Genomic DNA, 21734 nt, shown 5'->3' with positions numbered 1-21734 from the left:
TTAACTCCACATTGAAGAAACCCCGGAGAATACACTCTAGAACAGTCCTGCAATAAGTAGATGGAGGAGGGCTTAGTGGGATGCAGCAGTTTTCAAGTACACCTCCAGTTTCTGAATGTCAAACATCACAGCTGAGTGCACAGTCCCATTTCCCTCCTGGTAACAACTTCCCTCTCCGTTTTACCTGTTACAAAAACAGCCTAGGCTTCTGCTGTTGGCTGGACAGCTGTAGCAGCAGAAAGATGTCAGGGTAAATGAATTATCAGAGTTCTTAAAGTAAAATTCATCTTTTGGGAAAAAGGATTTATGAGCTTCTTAACAAAGTGAGGAGATTTACTACCCCCCCCCCCCTTTTTTTTTTTTTTTTAAGTTATGAATCCTGATTTTTCTATGAAATACATGCAAAAAAGAAGCACATATTTTTAGGGAGAGAAAAAAATGTATACAATCTTCAAAGCTGAATACTTGAAAGGACATAAACTGCAACAATGGAGATGTAAAGAGTATTTTAATTCCAGCCTTGCTACACACAATGCAATGCACTTTAAGCTTATGGGCTAAGTGAGCATTTTCAAAGCTATTGGTCCACTTTTACCTATGTCAGGAAAAAGAAACAATCATAAAGCCGTCAGTTAATTTCTGTCCCACAGCTGGCAGTATCATCAGCTGCAGAAACAAAATTTAAACATACTGTCATTATCTTAATTTATATCCTGACCTAAACACCCAAAAGGACGGAGACAGAAGCTACTCTTAGAATTTCTCAAAAAACTGCCCGTAAAACTGCTACTATCTCTTGATATTTTGCACTTCAAACTTGGCAAAATAATCCAAAAGACACTATGAAACATCCCACACATTGCCCTAAGTCTTTAAGACTTCACCCATGCTACCCACTGTATCATGTTAAGAGCAGACACTATTGGCACAATGACACGTACAGTACTGTGACACCCTCCAGCTGATATGAGAAATGCCTTCTCCACGAGAGAAAAACCCTCCCAGTTAAAACAGTTTAAGATAAAATCTGATCAGTGACTGAAAGAAAAAACGAAATGAAAATGAAGGACTAGTGTTCCCCTTGTATTTTATTTATTTATTTTAACAATAGGCAGATCCGGGGGCAAGGAAAACAGTGGTGCCTGTCTTCCTATGGACATTATTCTGCATTTTCCAGTTTTAAATAAGGTGAAAACTGTAAAAGGGGCTCATCTTCCCGTTAGGTCATTCATAGTCATCTCCCGCAGGACCTGTGAGCTCATAGTAAGACAAGCTCAAGCTGTGTTTTCCCTAGGGGCAGCATTAGTAAGTTTCTCTCTCTTTCTGACCACTTACTTTGGCAAAACTTGCAGGTGCTTCACTTAAAGGCTTCTGTGCCCCTGTCAAATCTGTTTTATAAACCTTGGATTAGGAACAGGGAAGAAATTCAACACTGGATACACAAACAGCAATCACATACTTTCTCATGGGATAAAGGTAGTTATGGCAGCTTTCTAAACCAGCTTTTTACCAATATCTTGAGAAAATACTTACAGCTGACTTTTATGGAAGCAGTTCCAAACGTGGTGCTGTTTTATTAAGTGAAAGTGAACAACACCATCTCCAAATACATGAAAGTTACAGTAACTGCAAAAAAAATTACACTGAAGAATTAACTAGGAAAACACAATACTGGACAAGTTCAGAGAGCCAGCTTTACAGCAATGTGCTTTGATCTCTTACATTCAGTCACCTTCAGAAGTAAAAATTGTGATGGAGAGAAAAAGCAGCATATGCAGGGAAAAATATGAGGAGCTGTTGACAGTTTCCTGATTAAAGACTGAGTTGCAAATATTTATCTGTAAGCTCTCAGGCTGTTATTTCATTACATGAAATCACGTACCCAGTGAAGTAGTAAAAAAAAAACCAACAACTTACTAAGAGTATAAAAAATAATTTTTCACCACAAATACTTTTACATAACTAGCCTAGCATAGGAACAAAAACCTCTCTCTTAGACTAGCAGTCTGCTAGTCCTTGACTTAGGAAAATAGCATTTATGCTCACAGGCTAACTCATCCAAAAAGGCTGATACATTCTAGAGGCACAGCATAAAAACACATTTATTTTTGTCCAGTACTATGAAGTTGTTATCAATTATTTTCTGAGCTCCAGAAACAACTGAGATGTGTCAGAACTGGGTTACTTTATCTGACTGGGTTAAGATAAGACTCAAAAGAAGAAAGAAGACACCTATTTATCACACTAAAACGAAAACAATTTCAAATCACAAAACTTCTGACGTGACAGCTAGGTTAAGAATCCATATTAAATTCAAATTGAATACAACTGACAAGTGAAGCAGTATTTTGCACAAGAGCCTGCCTCTTAATTCTGAATGTCAGAATCGCCACCAGCCAACGCTAGAGCTTCAGTCTCCCCAGGGAAGAAGCAGATTGCCCTCTAGTGTATGTTAGAAAAAATGATCCACAACCAACCAAGAAGAAACTTCAGGTTAAAAAAAAAGCTCAAATCCGTTCAGGAATTGCACCAACATTTTCTGCACTAATTTTGACCAATGTAAAGATATCTCTTGAAATCATTAGATATCTAGAAAATAAGTATATCTAGAATTTGAACTAATAAATTCTGAACCTAGTTTTCCTTTTTTATACACATTGTATTTGTTACTTTACTGAAATGTATAATTACACAAACTGTAGAATTAAAGGCTCTGCTATTGCATCTCTTTAAAGGTCCGGAGGTTTTTGATATTTTCTCCTAAGTTTAAAGAGAAAGCAGCATTTTATTTATTTATTTATTTATTTTACCACCACTATAATAAACTGCAGTTTGAAGAAATTATTCAGTTTCTGAAAAGCTGTGAACTTGATGCAAGATACTGTATTAAGCTATTTTACAGTAACATTTCACTATTTTCTTTAGGAAAGTGAAAATATTCTAAATGGCTGAAGCAATGGGAGGACAGTATTTGCTATACCAGTTGGCTAGTCTGCTCCCGTACCCTTCCCCTGAAGTCAAACTTTCGAGGGAGGAACAGCAGTAGCTCATAATTTGACTTAATATATTGATGAAATTAAAAATATCCTTATGAATCTCAGTTAAATTTCATTAACGTGTCTAACAATCAGGAAACACAGGTTTTATTGTATCACCAAAGTCTCTTGAGAACAGAAGCATGACCCTTGAGAAATTTACTTTTATGCTGTCCATGGGTCACTAACGTAAGTATAATTTCATCCTGCAAGTACAGTATCAAAGCCATATATCATACAATTAAACCTTCCTTACTATAAGATTGCATTCAGATACTAAGCTGATTTCCCACTTATTGCAATACCCTAGAAAGAAATTCTGCATCCAAAACAGTAATGAACACAATTAGATTTTTTTTTTCTTTTTAAAATACAGTCAGGAACCAAGCTGAGTGTTTAATATAGTTTGCATTTTTGAAGCACAATATGTTTTCTATTTTAGACAGCTAAGAACCCCTTACAGATTATTCTAATTTGCTAAATTGAAGCATTCAGCATTACTTTTCTGATCTAACTTTTTATGGTCTGTATGGGTGGATTTAATTGGTACGTCCTAACCGATGAAATAAATGCAGTTAGTACCACAAGTCTCTGCAAGTAAATTAAGACTGATGTAGACAATTACACACTTGAGCTTAGAATGAAAGGTGTACTCAGTGAGTGAGCCAAAATATATCTTCATTTGTGTCTTGGATTTGTCATTTTAAAGAGCAGTTAGGATGCTCTAAGAAAATGTCTTCCACAAAAGGTAATATTTAATCCTTTTTAAATTTATAACTCTGAAACAATGAGAGATTCAGCGACACGGATATTTCAAAGACAGCTAACATACAAAAAGTGATCTGACTTGAGAACAACACAACTTATTTTTTAGCTAATTTTATTTTTGTTTGATATTTATCAACTGTTTTGTGCATTGATAGCCACAACTTCCAGCAACTCAGCTGCTTGGATGTCACTTGGGAGACATGGAAAGAAGCAGCATTTCTAGCCTTGCCTCGCAGCACTTGACAGCACTTGAATGAAGAGCTATTCAGATAACATTACTTCAAAAACTATACAAAATACACAGGAAAACATAGATATGGCACTTATCTTCCCCCCAACGTGAGATATAACGCCTTCCCTGAAGCAGTAGGCATATACATACTGGCAGCTGCTATGGGAACAGTGACCTTAGGATCGCTATTATATTTTGTTTGTTTCCAAGCTATTGCCTCATGTAGATATTGCATTAGCAATGTCAACAGTGTAACATGTTAATCACATATTAGGACCTAAAATTATTTGATTACATTTATGCTTTACATTTTAATACAGCAAAGGAGAATGTTGATTAATACACAAAAAAACCTGCATAGTTTGCACCTTCCACAGCTGTAAAACCTTGAAAGAAAGAATAATACAAAGAATAGTCTGACAAATCCAGTGTCATTCTACAATGGGGTTACAGCATTGGTGGAAAGCAGAAGAGCAACTGGCATCATCTGCTGGGAGTTGTGCAAAGCATTTTACACTCTCCCCTAGATGATATCCTTGCCTCTAAATTGGAGAGACGTGGATTTGATGGATGGACCACTCGGTGGGTAAGGAATTGGCTGGATGGTCGCACTCAAAGAGTTGTGGCCAACAGCTCAACTGTCAGGTGGAGATCAGAAACAAGTGGTGCTCTTCAGGGGGTCAATATCAGGACTGGTGCTATTTAACATCTTTGCTGGTGACATGGAGAGTGAGATTGAGATTGAGTGCACCCTCAGCAAGTCTGCTGATGACAGCAAGCTGTGTGGTGCGGTCAACACACCACAGGAGGGTGAGGGAAGGGATTCTCCCCCTCTGCTCTGCCCTCGTGAGACCCCACTTGGAGTCTTCAGCTCTGGGGCCCCCAGCACAATGACAGAGATGTATTAGAACAAGTCCAGGAGGGCCACTAGGATGATCAGGGGGCTGGAGCACCTCTCTTGTGAAGACAGGCTGAGAGATTTGGGGTTGTTCAGCCTGGGGAAGAGAAGGCTCCAGGGAGACCTTACACCAGCCTTCCGTTGCGTAACGGGAGCTACAGGAAAGCTGGGGAGGGACTCTTTGTCAGGGGGTGTGGTGGTAGGACAGGGAATAACGGCTTGAAACTAAAAGAGAGATTTAGACTAGATGTAAGGAAGAAACTCTTCACTCAAAGAGTGGTGAGGTACCAGACCAGGTTGTCCAGAGAAACTGTGGATATGTTTAAGGCGAAGAAGTGTTTGTAATGTGTAAAGAAGTATTTGCTTACCAGTAATGGTAAGCAAACAAAGGCAAGACCTATGCAAGCGAAGAGAACTGAAATTATTAAGTATGTGTACTGAAAAGCTAGCCTTTCCACCTTGCACTGATCACATCTTGCTTTGAGCAGCAACTAGGCTGACTGCTGCAAGTTGCCTTTAGGAGGCAAGCAAAGAACGGGGCGCTTTCCTACCCGCCCTGTTTCCTGCAGATGCACCAGCTCCTCTTCTGGAAGCAGTCTGTTCTGGAGAAGCTGAGCAGTCCCGCAGTTAGCTAATTATCATGCTTTAACAACATCGCCATATTTTCCCCTTGACACAGACCAATCTCTTCAAGTCCCATCCCTGAAAAGTTTTAATGTTAAGGAAACTCATTTTCAATCTTTAGGAGTGTAGGACTTTATTCAGCGCCAAGCACAAGACTAGATGTTCAGAGGACTAAAGTAATCCTAAAGGACTTTGCCTTGCCTACCTCAGGGGTAAAATATACCATAATCTCACCCATTCATTTGCATTCAAAAGTAAAACTGATGTGAAATAAGATATAAATGTAAGCAAATGACAGAATTTCTATAGCATTCTTAATATGTTTCTTAATTCACCACACTTTATTTTCTCATGGCATTTCCCATAATGAAGATTACCTGGGGGTGTCAGCATAAAAACGTCAATGTGGACAGCTGCAGCTTAACAGCCACAATAACTGTAGCTATGAAATTTTTAAGAGATGTAGTGTTTTGGTGGCAATTACAGTTATTGATATTTCTAAAATTCATTTAGGCTTTTATTGTAACTTTAGTAACCAAAAGAAATGTAGTCTACAATATGACTTTGCTAAGGATAAATTGTCACAATCTTAATGTTATTAAAAAACGTGTTTGAATGAATTTAAACTGAGAGTCATATTAAAACTTTCAATCAAAATAAATTACTCTTGATGAAAACACTGAATTAAAAATGATTTAATACTGGTCTAATTCAAATGTGAAGAACACACTTTTATTCAATAAAATAGTACATATTTTACCAACTAAATACAATTAATTTTTTGAATGCATCCAATAAAAACATGTTTCTTTTTGACCCTATGGACACTGCTCAGATTAGCCTCCTGTTGAAATTTTCTATTCAAGAGCAATAACACTACGCTTTAACTTTGAAAAGCAGCATCCTGGGATTGCCAGCCTAACGCCTCATGTCAGCTTCTGATCTGTTTTAGTAATCTCAGATATGAAAGTCAAGTTGGGTTCTTCTTACTGACAGTTCTATTACCAGGAACAATTCTGAAACAGTGCAAGTACTTCTACCAGAATATACCTCTTTCTCCACAGCAGCTCAGGCTCTCACAATGAGAAAAGATAGGTATTTATACCCCTTCTTCTGATAGAGCTTCATTTAACTCTGTAAGGTTTTATATTGCTGTAAAATTTAAGTCTCCCAACCGTTATACATGCTATGCCTTTCCACTGCATTAGCCACCCTTCACCAACAACCTTAGTATTGATTGTTCCTTTCACTCTAGGACAGCTGTTTTCAACTTGGAATCTATGCTTTTCTGAAGGGCTATAAACTACTTGAAGAACATTCACAAAAAGTAATGAATTCAAAGCAAGCATGCTATCAACAAGCTGACATTCATTATATGAAGCTCAACAGTTACAGCAGAAAAGAGATAACATGCCAGCAGTTACAGAACACTAAAATGGTTTTATTTGTTTTAGTTGATCTTGATCTTTTGGCTCCCAGTGTGTAAAAACTATTCCTTAACTTTACTGGCATGTCTAGTTAGCATTTTAAGAGTTTAACAAACTACATATCACTTCGTTAACCCTTAAAGATATTTTCCAGGCAGCAGTGAAAATGGAAACATTGCAGTCTTATTGTTAGGAGCTCAACAGCTATGCTATCCATAGAGAAGACATCTCAACTGCACACCATAGCTACAGAGAAACCATCGACACCCAGGCGATATAAATTTCATAAACTACAGATAAGCACCTGGTGTTTCAACTGCCATTTTCAGAAATAACTTGTGTTCCTGACACTTTAGCTACACTTAACCACCTAATTATACTAGTCTATTTAATAGAAGATGCTGACTTACCTTATAAATCTTACACAGTTTACAACCTGAGGTTATTGTAGCAAGAGAAAACTACTACTACTATTTCCACTACCTCTTTAGATAAGGACATCACGATCCTCATTAAGGGCAAAAAGAGGAAAAAAATCACTGTCAAACAGGGCAGCTCTTCTTAGATTTGAGTCATAGCAATATGAACATCCAGTCTTTATTACTTATCTAAACTATGCAAGAAATATCACTTGCTAATCAAACAATACAGATGATGTCCTTTCTAGTATGAATTTTCACAAGTTTAAATTCAAGATCCATTTTATACTGATGCTCAAATAAACCTGTTAGCCAGATACACTATACATATTTGCCTCATATTTCAATAAGTGAATGGATTCTACAAAAATAGTACATAACTATGATTTGTTTGAGGAATTTCTTCTTGACTAGCCATTAACTAGGGCTGAAAAAAAACCCACCTCATCCCAAACCAAACCAAAGATTTCTTTCACGCTGTAGAAGTGCTCTCCCTCTGAAAGGTCAGTCTGCATGTAATTTTGCCTATCAAACAGAACAAATCATCTATATTTGAAAAGTAGATATAAAGATCTGCAGACAAAAGCACCACTTAAGTAAACAGTAACACTGCCAAGTAAATGTTGCTTTGTATATACACTTTGTTGTTGGCAGATTCACAGTTCTGCAAATAGCAAACAAATTGAATACTGAAATAACTTATTTTTGAAGGAGCCTATAGCAATCAGAAAAATTAAATAGCAAAGCCATTATAATTAAGAGATAAGCCTAATTCCTTTTTGGAAGGCTATGATTCTTCTGACCGTCTCCTTTTCCTTCCTCCAATTCCTACCTGTGTATTATAAACTGCCTTTCACATATGCAATATCATTTGTTAATATTACTAATAAAATGTCTAGAACTAACCTTAATCTCTGTTTATAATAGTCTTCATCTCCATCATCTCTCCATCTCTTTACTTTGCGCTTCCCTACTGTAGGCTCTTCTTCCTCAGAGCTTGGAAAGTAGTCAGCATCCTCTTCAGCTTCTTTAGAATCTCTCTTCACCAAATGTTTTCCCTTTCTTGAAAAATTCTTGAGTTCATAATCAGAATCATTATTAGCATGAGAAGGTACCCATTCTTCCTCCTCTTCGACTTCTTCTGGATCAAAGAGCTCCTCATCAGGTACATACTCAGAGTCTCCACTATCGTCCTCCTGTTCTCGCTTCAGCTTCTTGGTCTCAGGATATTTTTCTTTTGGAATCCCTGATTTTGGCTGAATCTGAAGGGCATGCCTCTGAAGTTTCTTCAAGTGTTTTTTTAACCGCTTATCTGTTTTTGACAGGGATTCACCCTTTTTTTCCTTTGTAGTAGATGTGGGAGCTATGCATTGAATATTTTTGGCTTGAGCTTTCTTCTTTGCTCCTTTGTGAAGGGATAACTTCTTTCTCTCAGATGACAACTTAGCTTGGTCTGCTAAATACTTCTCAAAATCAGACGCTTCATTTAGCATTAATCGTCGTGCCTTCCTCTCTGGCTTCTGAGGTATTTTAGTTCCAAAAGGGGTCATCTGGCCAGTACGAATAAGTTCCTCCCACTCTGTTTCCTGAACGGGCATAAGCATACTGCCAAGAGACGATGGACCAGGTTCTGAAACAAAAAAGTCAGAACATTCATCATACCTTTCACGTGTCCTGAATAACTCAAACACAGGAACAACATTTTTTTCAAACTTTAAATCCATTCAGTTTTATACACAGCTCCAAAGTAACATATAATATAAGAAGTTCAAAAAAAAACCAAAAACAAAACACCAAAAAAAAACAGAAAACAATAAAACAGAAAGCCAAAGGACTTTTTTTAAACTTCAAACTACTTCCAAAAATTCTTATAGGAAAGATTACACCCACTATCAAAATGCTAATACCGTTGGAACTACCCACAGCAGCAGCAAAACCAACCATAAATGAGTAACCCTCAACACCACATGAACTCTAATGTGCCCCTCCTATGCTTTCAATTCAACATATCCTGTTCACTGCAAGAAACCACAGATTGCATATGGAGCAACACTGTCCATTTCTATTTTTATTACTGACTTTTCAGTCCTACTCATGACCTTGAAATTTGACATTTCCATTAACCATACCAGGACAGAGACACAAATATTAAGGCACACACAAAAGATTGTCTTCCCACATGCTTAAAAAACAAACAAACCAACAACACACTATCTTCCTACTCTACAATACTAATACACTAACATTAGGATTACGACTTTAAAAGTCAGATTGGCTACACATTGCATTGCCATAGAAGAATGCTTCAGTTAAACTGCACACACAGTTACTATACTTATTAACACAGTTAACTGAAGTTACAACTGGTATCTGAAACCATAGAGGAAAGAAATCTCTTGAATTCAAGAAGCTGAAGGGAAATTCCAGCCTGAAATGTGTTAATGGTCTAAAATTTCAAAGTAGCTATACCAGAATCAACAGCATGCTACTGTCTCATTAAAAACACCATATTTATCACCAAAGCATATTTAATGAGTAACAATAATGCATCAGGCATGAAAGCCCTTCTTTTCCAGCCCCTCAGTTTCTTGAATCCCTGGAACTGCTGAACCTCACTTCTTCTGTCATAGACTCCATTCACTTTCTAACTACATTTCATCACACTGGGTGCCTGAGTCTTACTGCATGAGCCTGCTACAAGAAAAAAGGCTTAAAGATGATTTTCTGCTATGAAAACTTTACTGAGGTTTTCACACCCAGTAAGTTTTGTTGAGCCAGGAGAGAAAAAAAAAAAAGCTCTGTGAAATCTGGAATCCACATCTGCAGTGGACACACAGCAGACAGGTGTTACACCTCTGCAACAGGACAGCCAAAGTGGGGTAAATGCACAGGGCAACAACATTGTATGGGCCCAAGCTTGCGCTGCAGAATACTGCAAATAGTGATGGTGGGCAAGATACAGCCAAGCTGTAGTTACAAAATCCCAGCTCAGTTTGCAGTAGGCAGTGAGAAAGTAAACAGTGAAAATGGTTTGCATATGAAACACTGAGAGAACAAATATATTGTTCTGGAAGAAGTTCTTTCTTTCCTTTTATTCTTAAATGTAATACAGCCTGAAAAAGGAAAAAAAAAAAAAAAAAAAAAAAAAAAAGAAACACTTCCTCCATCCATTTCTAATGCTATTTCCCAACAATAAGAAAAAACAATTTTGTTAATGCTGATTGATAGCATACAGCATATAAAATGTAATTCAATCATGATGTTAGTCATCTTTATCAAATTAGCTGTGAAAAAAATGTTAAGATTTCCAATTTATTAAGCCCAATACTCTAATGTGCATCAGCCATCCCTACTGAGCTGAACATGGATTAACATCCATTTTTTAAAACTTCCCATATGAATATGCCAAGATCTGCAATTCTGCAGGTGCAGAGAATAAGCATTCTTTAGTCATCCTTTGAAAACAAACTACTGAAGTTTATTTCCTTATTGGCAAGGATCTTGCAAATTACCATCAAACAACAAAAGGCATTACATCAAAGTAAGAGAACTTCCAGCTTTCTCCCATACCTTCATCATCCTCAAATTCAATCTCACTTATTTTATCAAGAATCTCTGTTCCACCAAGAATTGCTTGGAGACGTTTTTGTTTTGCATTGATCTTCTTCAGCTGCTGCTCCTTGAATGAAAATTAGATACATCATTTAATTTTTAATCTCATTCATAGACTTCCTATCCTTTTAAGCAATACTTAAGTTAGAATATTTGCAGTATTTTCCAACAGAAAGTCATATTCAAATGTTCGAAGTATTCAATTTTAAAATAGGAAGTGCAAAAAATTGTCACCATGTATCTGTAGGGCATTGACTCATAGAACACAAACAATTTTGTGTGTAACTTACCTTAAAATACACATGCAGTATGATCAGATTATTTAAACACACAGGTTTCACATGTTTGTTATGCATTTTTATGTCCATCTTTCAAAGTGACTTTCAAAGTCACTTTATAACTATGCAAAGGAAGCCTGTTAATTGCACTTGTGCGATATGTAGAGAATACCAAAGAAATTGTTCATGATTTGCAAGACTGGATTACTGGGTAATATGCCACTAAAATCAGCTATAAAATTTAATAAGATTTATTTATCATCCCAGAAGTTTTAGAACGTTTGCTTAGAAAGAAACAGAAAATGTAAATCCATCAGTCAATATACATTTCTATACAGTTAATTCATGAATGATCACAGCTAATTTACCAGCAAAACCCACAAAGTTAAATACTTTTGAAAAATAAGTGAAAAATTCAACATTACAGATGTCTTAACAAACATAGCTCATTACCACTAAGAAAATGATTCATACCTAGCTCTTCTGCTACACCTTTTATCTGACTGCAATATCCTCAACTGGGTGTTTACCAGTAATGTTGCAATTCCTTGGTATTGCTAACTTTCATTTATAAACAAGAAATTCCAAACAGTAATAAAAAGACATAGGCAATGCAACTTTCCACATGTGTAATTCCACTCCACTCTCCAAATATTTCCTCACCTACCTAGGGACATAATTGAGTAAAAAAAAAAAAGGGGGGGGGGGGGAGTTCACAGCACAAAAAGGGTTTTTTTTTTGTCAATAAAGATTCAGTAGCACATCTATGTCCTTATGTAGCACTTTTTAAACCACAAACTGTAAGTGTATCCAGGTATGCTACATTGTACTACCTCCTTTGTATGCACCATTATCCTTACTACCAAAGTATTGTAAACCTCTCCCTGTATGACATCTCTAAGGAAAAGGTTATGACAGTCATTAATTTCCCATTTGTCTCATTAATGGCATAATTTAGTCATCTTTACCTAGCCTTTTTTTTTTTTTTTTTTTAAAGTTACTACAAAAGGAAAAGTACTGAAAGTCACTTCTGCAGGAAAAAAGTTGTCTAAGACCAGCTTCAAATACAGTGCCTCCCTTCAAACACGCTGCAGCTTAACCAGACTCTTGAGGTTACTGGAACCACTTTTACAGATTTTAGTTTTCATACAGGGATTGATAGTTACCGTACAAAGGCCATTAGAGATGGCTAACAATGGATTTCCAAAGAGATACGAACTTCAACTAACACTTGCATAAATTACTCAAGTAATAAGAAAACAAGAAAATACAGTGTACAATTACTTGATAACACTTCAGAGGTGAAGCGCAGTTCTTCCTGCTACTTCCAAGTACTCAGTTCTAGTCCAGTACCACTATTCAGTACTTACTCTCTTTAATGGACAAGTTGTGAGCACAACATTATCCAAGTTGTTGAAATGATCAAAAGAATAATAAAATATATAAAAAAACAAACTGAATGGAGTCAGTGGCAAATGACCTGAGAGTGGCAAGAAGTGTCTGAAAGCTTTTCAGTCACGTGGCCATTAGAGAAATTATTAGGGTGCATTTCCATGAGACAGTGAGCAGGTCTAAGAGCTATATTCCTGACCAGGACAAGCTTCCCTTTTCTCAAGTCTCCTTCCTATTCACGGATGTATACTGCTTATATTACACTGATGTCTGCTAGGTTGCTCTACAGGCTCCTTTGACTTACTATTCGGCAGGAAAAAGCTAGAGCAGCTTCTGCCAAGTTGGTGAGTTAGAATAGCTCATAGAGGGGAATGATGTGTATTGGTACAGGAGAGACACAGACAGTGACAGAGGACTTAGGGAAAGGAAGATGGGAGACAAAGACCACAGGAGCAGAGATTTAGATCAACTACATCGTGTTCTAACAATGCATTGCTATTTCTCTAAATACTACTGGGAAGGATTAATTAAAATTAATGCAAATCAGACTGTCCTGGTTGTAGTTAAGACAGAGTTAATTTTCTTCCTAGTAGCTGGTAGAGTGCTATGTTTTGAATTAGGATGAGAAGAGTGCTGATAACATGCTGATGTTTTAATTGTTCCAGAGCAGTGCTTACACCAAGCCAAGGACGTTTCAGCTTCTCACTCTGTTCCGCCAATGGGCAGGCTGGGGGTGCAGCAAGAGCTGGGAAGGGACAGACCCAGGACAGGTGACCCAAACTGGCCAAAGGGGTATTCCATCCCATCTGACATCATGCTAAACAATATACATGTATAGGGGGGGGCTAGCTGGGGTGGGGGGCCGGCTGCTTGGGGCCAGGCTGGGCATCGGTCAGCGGGTGGTGAGCAATTGCATTGTGCGTCACTTGTTTCGTACACATTATTAGTAGCAGTACTATTACTATCATTATTATTATTGTTATTATTTTCCTGTCTTAATAAACTGTCTTTATATAATGCCCAGGCTTCACTTTCCCATTTCTCTCCCCCATCCCAGAGAGGGAGGGGAGAGGGTGACCGAACAGCTGTGTGGTGTTTAGCTGCCAGCTGGGTTAAACCACAACACAGACTTCCAAGCAAACCCTGGAACATCAGCTTTACAGCTTGGTCTGAAATTTACAATCACTCCCTGCACCACCCCCCCAAAAACAAACAAACAAAAAAACCCCAACAACTTCTCTACAACCTCTATTTCACATCTTTAGTTATTTACATTTTTTGGTAGAATATTAAACCATGTACAAAGGGAAGAAACAGCGATTTTAGATGGACTCTGAATTATACAATTAAAAAAGAATTATATCACATAAGCCAAAACTTCAGCCAAAGTAAAAGGTAAGTATTGTCAGCAGGAAATTAATGCAATCTAATCACCTTGTTATATTTTTGCCGTTTCACAGAATCTAGTTTTCTGTTTATATCTTTGTTGTTGGCAGCTTGAGGTGAAAGTTGATCAATAATTTTATTTATTTGTTTCAGAGATGATGTGCATGATCTGAAAAACAAGATTGTAATGTACTATTCAGCTCTACTAAAGAAAAATAGAACATTCTCAATTCAAACAATTCCAGAATGCTTAACGTAAGATTTAAAAAAGACTAGAGGTAGGTTTCTAAATAAGCATCTTATAGTTAAACATCAGTAGAAACATGGAACACTATAAGAACTTAAACATCATTAAATATTCATAAACAAAGTTTTGCTTATACTAAGATTTCAAAAGAAAAGACAAACCACTGCAATATTTAGTATTCAGAATTACAAATATGATAATGCTCACAAGGAAGTGACAGTGGTTGATTTCATCATTAAAGATAAACAAATTACAATGCAGTAAAGCACAGGTTGCAGGGACAAGTGCCAGGGATGGAAGTGGTGCAGAACCAGCTAAGATCAAGTGTAGTATCTACTCTTCAGGAAGTTCTCAATGAGAGTACTTCATATTAAATGAATTTTTGAATTCTGTAGTTGGATTTGGAGCTCGTTTCCTCCACTCCATGCATTGTCCTGATACTGTGAATGTAGCACTGAAAGACATGGTTTAGTGATGGGATTCAGTAGGTCAGGTTATGATTGAACTTGATGACCATGAATGTCTTCTCCAACCTACATGCTTCTATGATACCATAAAATAATCTACATGGAAAATACTATGCTTTCATTTTGGAAACCTGTTTTAACAGTTCCATGCTGTTATATAGGAAGACAATTTATTTTACATATACAGTTTCAGGAAGACAAACTAGCTCAAGGAATTAACAGCACATGTACATTAAACTTTTTTTTTTTTTTTATGCATAACCATTTTCCATATTTCTCCATACAACAGGAAATTCTGGTTGAACCACATACTAAAATCTAGTATAATCTGTTACTGCTGCTGAATTTGTTTGCAAGAATGAGGTACCACCCCCACTGTCAGAAGCAATAAATCTGTGCTTGTTGATTGAAACAGCAGAATATTTAACAAAGATATACAAATAAGCATCTCAAAGAGTTATGAAAAACATCATAGAAAACTTAAGAACACCTGTAAAGCAGCCATGATTCCCCTGGTATACAAAAAAGTGAACTATATAGCTTTCTTAATTGTTAGATCGCTTACCTCTCTTCAGTTATAATCTGGACTGGTGTGTTCTGCCAGCTATCAGTGCTGTCTGCACACCTTCAGCCTTCCATTCCCCTTCAACACTTCTGAACCATACCATTCCCTTCCTCATTCCTCTTGTTTGTTGCTTTTAGGTACAGCATCCTTTTGCAGATGGTGTCTGACCTATTGGCCTTTGCTTCCTTGGCCCAAAGGTCTCTTGCCACTTACTGCTACTATACTCTTCCACAAAGCTTTATTTAACAGGACTGTGGGATTTAACTCTAACTTCAACCACTTTTTTTCTTCTTCTTCATCTACTTACACGATGAGATTCACACAAATTTTGCCTCTACTATGAAATCATTACCAACTACTCAAAAAAATGCTCAGCGTTAGAGGACTCTATCATGCTCTACTCACATTTTTACTTCTGTTGGTCCCTCTATTCAACAGATCAGCTGTATCTCTGCCTTAGAAAAGTGCAAGTCTAGAAGTTGATTTTGAGGAAAAGCAGAGGTTCTGCAGGTCTGTGCAAACCATTTGCATCCTCATGTAAATCTAATTTCAAGACTGTACATGGACTTTGAAAATAAAGGCATAAGAAAAAAACTTCGGTGACACTTTTTAAAGAAAATCAGGACAATATCGAGTAACGGTGCTGTGCATTGCTCTTTCAATAACTGGATAAGCTAATTAGATTTGTGGCTCCTAGTTAAGCGTTTGATTATTTGAAGGTGTCCTTAAGTACTTCCTGCAAACAATTGTGATAAGGTTGTCATAGATGCAGTACACTGACGTTATGAATTCATCCAAGTTACGGAAAATAACTGTAGCAAGTTACAGAAAACAACCAGAAGCAAGTAACTACTTGAAGCATGCAGGATTGAAGAAGTGGTACTTTTCTGAATATAACTTTGAATAACAGACTATAACGCAGCCCTTCACTGGCCAGGAAACAGATATGTATATTGGCAAGGTAGGCAACAAAGCAGAAAAAGGAGATGCGCTCTATGTCTTATGCCCCTACTGCCTTGATGCATGACTGAATGAGTCAAATAAGCGCATGCTTCATTGTTCTGATGTGATTTTTTTTCCAAAAGGTGGATAACTCAGAAAAGTACATGTGATCTAGTGCTTTGAAAACCTTTTTATGTTCCAATTTTAAAAACATGAAACATTGAGCCTCATTTGATTACCAGTAACAGAAAAGAAGTTTAAGTAAGGACACAAAGCTTACCTTAAGTCATCCAGCACCAACTGATACTCCTTCTCAGCATCAGCTATTTTTGTTGCTTTGTTAGCTTCATTAATTGCATTATCTACTTGCTGAAGAACTCCTTGCTCCAATACATCCTGGTCATAGACATCAACTCCTAAACCTTTGAGTTCAGCAGCCTGTGCGCTACAAGAAACGGACTGAATCTGCTGCCTGTTGATATGTAACAGGGGTTGTCCTCTCCTGGGCACCTCCAAAGGACCTGCCATAGATGTGGATGGCTGGCTGGGAGACTCATGAACTCCAGAACTATTACCCAGCTCACTGTTGCACATGCCATTTTCTTGTTCAGTTCCCGATTCTTCAGCATTATGGAGGTGATTATTGCTTACAGTAGTACCAGTGTCTTGTTCTTGAATACTGTCTGCTTGGTGGTTGTCTTCTGTTGGCATCCTCTGTTCAAAGGCATCAAAGAATGATAAGAACCACATTGTCATAAGAACATTCGCACACTTTCTCACAAAGGTTGTGACCAAACAGAAGCAAAACAATATGCATATTACAACACGGGACAGTCCTGAAAAATGCTGGTACTAAGACAAAAAGATTGCCTGCAACTACTACTCCCTTACCAGGGAGTGATGGGAGTCTTGCCTGAATGGTCACGCTCCAGCGGACTACCACATAACACGTGCAACATAACGTACCCCAGAAACAAAAACACAGGTGGTCAAAACAGAGTAAGACAGGGTAGTTTAAAAAACCACCAACCAACCAACCAACCAACAAACAAACAACAACAACCCCGCTGATGTTTACTGAGTCCATGAAACAGCCTAACATGAGTTATCAGGGGGATGGAATGGCAACACTGTCAAGTCGGCTCTTGGAGGGACACAGAAACTACTTGAACACCCGAGCCGGGCACCTGCCAGCCCAGCCCCGCTGACAGCCGCCGCAGGCTGCAGCCCGCACAGGCACGGGGCACCTCGGCACCGGCACCGGGCGCTGCCGCTGCTCGGAGCCCTCCAGCCTGCGCCAGGACGCGCTTGTGCTCACCTCCGGGCGGGCGCAGGCTGCACTCACCTGCGTGCAGACTTCACCCATGCAGCCGGCCTGCCGCGGCCACCCCCCGCTCCTTCCTACCGGCTCCCGGGGGCACGCAGCGGCCCGGCCCCGCCACCCCCGCCGGGCTCCCCGCTACCGCCGGGCGCAGCGCTCACCTCCCCCGCTGCCGCCGCTCCGCCACCACCGCCCGCCCCCCGCCGCGCCGCCGTTCTGCCGTCACTTCCTCGGCCGCCTGCGCCTGCGCTGTGGTTCTGGGGAGCTGCTGTAGGGGGAGATGTCCTTCATCTTCCTCGTGCCCTTCCATTTTCTCCCTGGCTCTCTGGCAGTGACAAAAGCAGAAAATAAGAACCTTTTGGGAGGCTCATGGAGCTTTCTGTCCATTCTTTCCCCTTCCTTCAGACGCCCCACTGCAGTGCCATGAAGGTCCTGCACCAGCTCCTCCTCTTTTGGCCAGCAGAACCGATTTATTTATTCATATATATATTTATTTTGCTCTCGGCCTTGAGCCAACTGAGAAAGGACAAATATGTAGTAGATCTGGATATTTATTTATTCACTTTTGTAAAAACATACTGAAGCAGTTAGAGCTGAACTCAGCTTCAGGGAACAATTTGCCATTCAGATTCACCACAGAGTTCCTTTCTTCGCCTGCCTGTTACTTGCCCTGCTCCGTGTGTACTTACCGTCGTCGCTTTGCAGTGACTTGAAATGATGCAGATGTTTAAAGAAATACTATTTTGTAAATTGTTCAGGGCATGGGTAAAAGTAAGTCATAACGCCTTATCCTTCCCACACTTAACTTCAACAAAATGCTACACACCAACAGAGAAAGAAAGCTTGTCCAGTACTGGAAATGCATTTATAGTGCACCTTTGATCCAAACAAATCCTGGTTCTTACCGATTGGTTACCTTGCATGTAGAAGACTGTTAAGACTGAAATGTCACAGTAGTTACAGGAGCAGCAAAAGTCATGTTTGTGCACGATGACATAATGTTGTTTAATCATGAATGCTTAAGGACATAGGTTAGGATGCACAGGGAGAGAAGATTTCATTCATTAGACTTTGGGTTTTGTCTTCTTTACACTATTTCTTTAGGTATTTGTACACATCGATAAGGTCAACCTTGAGCCTTCTCTTCTCACGGCTAAGCAGTCCCAGTTCTCAGCCTTTCTGCACAGGAGATACTCCAGTCCTTCAGCCATCTCCTCCACGGCCCTTCACTGGACTCTCTCCACGATGTCTCTTGTACTGGGAAAGTCCTAGTCTCTCTAGGCAATTGTTGTCTGACATTTTCTCAGCCATGTTTCCACAGTGCATTGATGGAGCTGTTGATAAATGAAGTGCCAAGTGATTCAAGAATTTCAAATATCCTTGAAACATTCTTGACAAATTTGTTGCATATCTAACACACCCACAGAGTCCCTACATGTTAACTCCAAGAGTAGGAGTTCTGTTGCTTTTTCTCATAAATCACTAGCACTGACAGCTGCATAAAAAATATTTCATCTGAGTTTTCCACGTGCCCGCTCTCTATGAAATTAAACCATTTCTTTTTGTAGCCACTGATGTCAAGCTTGAATGAATAACTCTCAAAGTTGTTGTTGGCCCGGCTTTATCCTGAACAAAGATTACAAGTCCTTGACCGACGATGTTCCTTTCCCATCCTTCTATTCTCTTATTCCATCCTGTCCCCAATCTCCAGAATTCTCAAGGAAACACAGAACTAGTTGTTTAAGGTCTATAATGCCAAGACCTGAAAGGTCAGCAGGAAAACAATAATAATAATAATAAAGTGCTTAATTTAAATACTCCTTTATTTCTGAAAATATGCTGAAATATGCTATTACTGCAAAAATTATTTACTTAGCATTTAAAGACTTGAATGAGGAGGCTTATTTTTAACCTTTGTTGCTGTGTTCTAAATACAAGGAATGATGTTTTGTAATTGCTGAAACAACTGAAAATGTGGAGTGCAAAGTCTTCCAGCAGAGTGAGAAAGGCAGCAACTGGGGGACATTTAAGGACAGAGCAACATCAAACTGTTGTCAAAACTAAACTACATTATGGAGGGGTAGGCTCAGTTCTCCAGAAACTGATTAATGAGGGGGGAAAGACAAGTTGTTGTGGAAGAATAAAATAAGAGTGTTGTATTATTTGCCAGGAGAGGAGTTTTCAAATGAAGAGCTGCTTCTTTCTTAAGCTTGAGAGGAAAATGAGTAAAGATTTTGTTATATATTAACGGATTGCTGATGTTGTTAGTATTAAGTCCAGAAGCGGGAGGCTATAATCCAACATTAAATATTATGGCTTTGAGGCAGGTACTTGCAGAACAAAACAGTTATGCTGTTGTGGGAAAGGAATTTGCAGGTGGCTTTGCACTGTTTCACATGTCCCTGAATTAGAGATAATGAGGAAACAAGCGGTAGAAAGAAAAACTTGAGCAAGATCGAGATAAACTAAATTGGCTACAGTGTTAAAGATGAGCTTTGGGCAGTGGCCAATTGCTGGCTGGCTCCAGGTGCCTGTCTGAGGGTCTCTAACCAACTGTATGACAGATTTGGGCACATGGACAGTGCATGGGGCTATGGGGAAAGTATATGTAGTAGTAAAAAAGGGCAATAAATGTCTCCTGTTCAAGAGCCGTCAGGAGTCTGTGTCTTGCATCCCTGCATGCTGTTGTCCTGACTAGGACTCCAAACATCCCTGGTAGAGCTTGCTCATGAAGAACACTATTATGCTCTGTAAGTGAGGGGATATATGGTCTTTGTGAGAGTGCTCTGAAACCATGGTATAAAAATGTAGCAGGCCTTTCAGGCAGAGACTGATCACTGTCATCAGTCTGTGAAGTGCCATATACACTGGCAATGACATTAATGATAAGCATATTAATAAACCTGTTGTGCAACTAGTCTTTTGTAAACTAAGTCATGCTCCCTAGTGGTGTGTATATAGTCTGTTTGACTGAAGTCTGCCATAACCAAGCCTCCCAGCAGCTGAAAATCAATGTGGTTCCATTAAAGTCATGGAAAGGATAGATTCCTATAGACCTTTGAAGTTCATTCTGTGGTGGTTCATCCCTGGTGCATTTACAACACTATGCCATTCTTTTTCTTACCTTAACACATAGTTCTGCCTAAGCAGGTGAGATCTATAGTTTTAATGTGTTCCCAACCCAACCTCAGCTATTTCCTGGAGCTGTCCTCTAAAAAAGTTTTTTTTAAAAATACAGTATCTGTATTATATAAAAGAATGGCTTTGAAGTTATATTTCCTATGTAGTCATTTTCACAGAGAAAATTATCCTCTGATGAGCCAGAAGTTCAGTTCTGCTGTCAGCTATATACATGCATGGTTTCTAATCCTTTCACATAGTCGCTGGTGGAGTCCCATGCATTCATGTTTCTCAGTATTTTACTATAGGATTCCATTGTATCTACCTTTTTTTTTTTTTTTTTACATGTAGATGACTAGCTACTCTGCTAAATCACTGGTATTGTGTTTTGTTTTTTTTTTTTTTTTGGGCTGGACAAGTTCTTCTTGTTTGGTTAGTTTTTAAATATTGTTAATGTAGTCCAAATCTTCACCCCTCTAGCATGAAAGCATTAATGATGACACTTAATCCTTGCTGGAGCTGGTTCTGGCAGCTTTTGATATACAGTAATTATGCTTTTTTACTGGAACTAGTATGGCTAGCAAATTAGACTGTGTGGACCTCCTCCCTCTCTGTCAGCTTTGCAGGATTACTGGCTGGAAAGGATCCTGGCAGAGTTTGTCAAGCAAGAGCTCAGTGCTCAGCTGTCACTTATGGTGGTCTGTGAGGACAAGCAACCAGGCTTCTAAGGAAGCACAAATAGAATAATAACTTGGAAAGGAAGAAATATTTTTTCTGTGATTCTGAACTGGGTAATGAAAAAACAGGTTCGGTAGTCTATTGTCAGTGATGAGATGGAAAGGGGCGGTGGTTTAATTTTTATTATTTTTATTCAGTTTCCTATTGTAGAATGTTATCCTGAGAATCATGGCATGGCAATACTATAAGAAACATAGAATCATAGAATATTAAAATAGTTTTAGTTGAAAGGGACCTTAAAAACCTTGTAGTTCCAATCCCCC

General features: G+C 38.6%; 1 protein-coding gene across 2 annotated transcripts in view; it reads right to left on the bottom strand.

Moving 5' to 3' along the window:
* Positions 1–17698, bottom strand: part of ERCC6 (ERCC excision repair 6, chromatin remodeling factor) — a 48100-nt gene extending 30402 nt beyond the window's left edge. The window contains exons 1-5 of one of the 2 annotated variants that reach the window (XM_082765011.1): positions 17638–17698; positions 16573–17006; positions 14120–14240; positions 10974–11082; positions 8310–9033 (exon numbers count right to left, since the gene is read on the bottom strand). In XM_082765011.1, coding sequence (XP_082621137.1) covers positions 8310–9033; positions 10974–11082; positions 14120–14240; positions 16573–17006; positions 17638–17658 — 1409 coding nt within the window. In that variant the 5' untranslated portion in view covers positions 17659–17698. Of the gene's footprint in view, positions 1–8309; positions 9034–10973; positions 11083–14119; positions 14241–16572; positions 17007–17610 lie in introns of both variants that reach the window. The other variant, XM_082765010.1, reaches the window with a different exon arrangement.
* Between the last annotated feature and the right edge of the window lie 4036 nt (positions 17699–21734).

This window comes from Aythya marila, assembly GCF_965140915.1.
Source record: "Aythya marila genome assembly, chromosome: 7".
NCBI lineage: Eukaryota > Metazoa > Chordata > Aves > Anseriformes > Anatidae > Aythya > Aythya marila.
The sequence above is the reverse complement of the archived record's forward strand: the minus strand, read 5'-3'. Positions and strand labels throughout refer to the sequence as shown.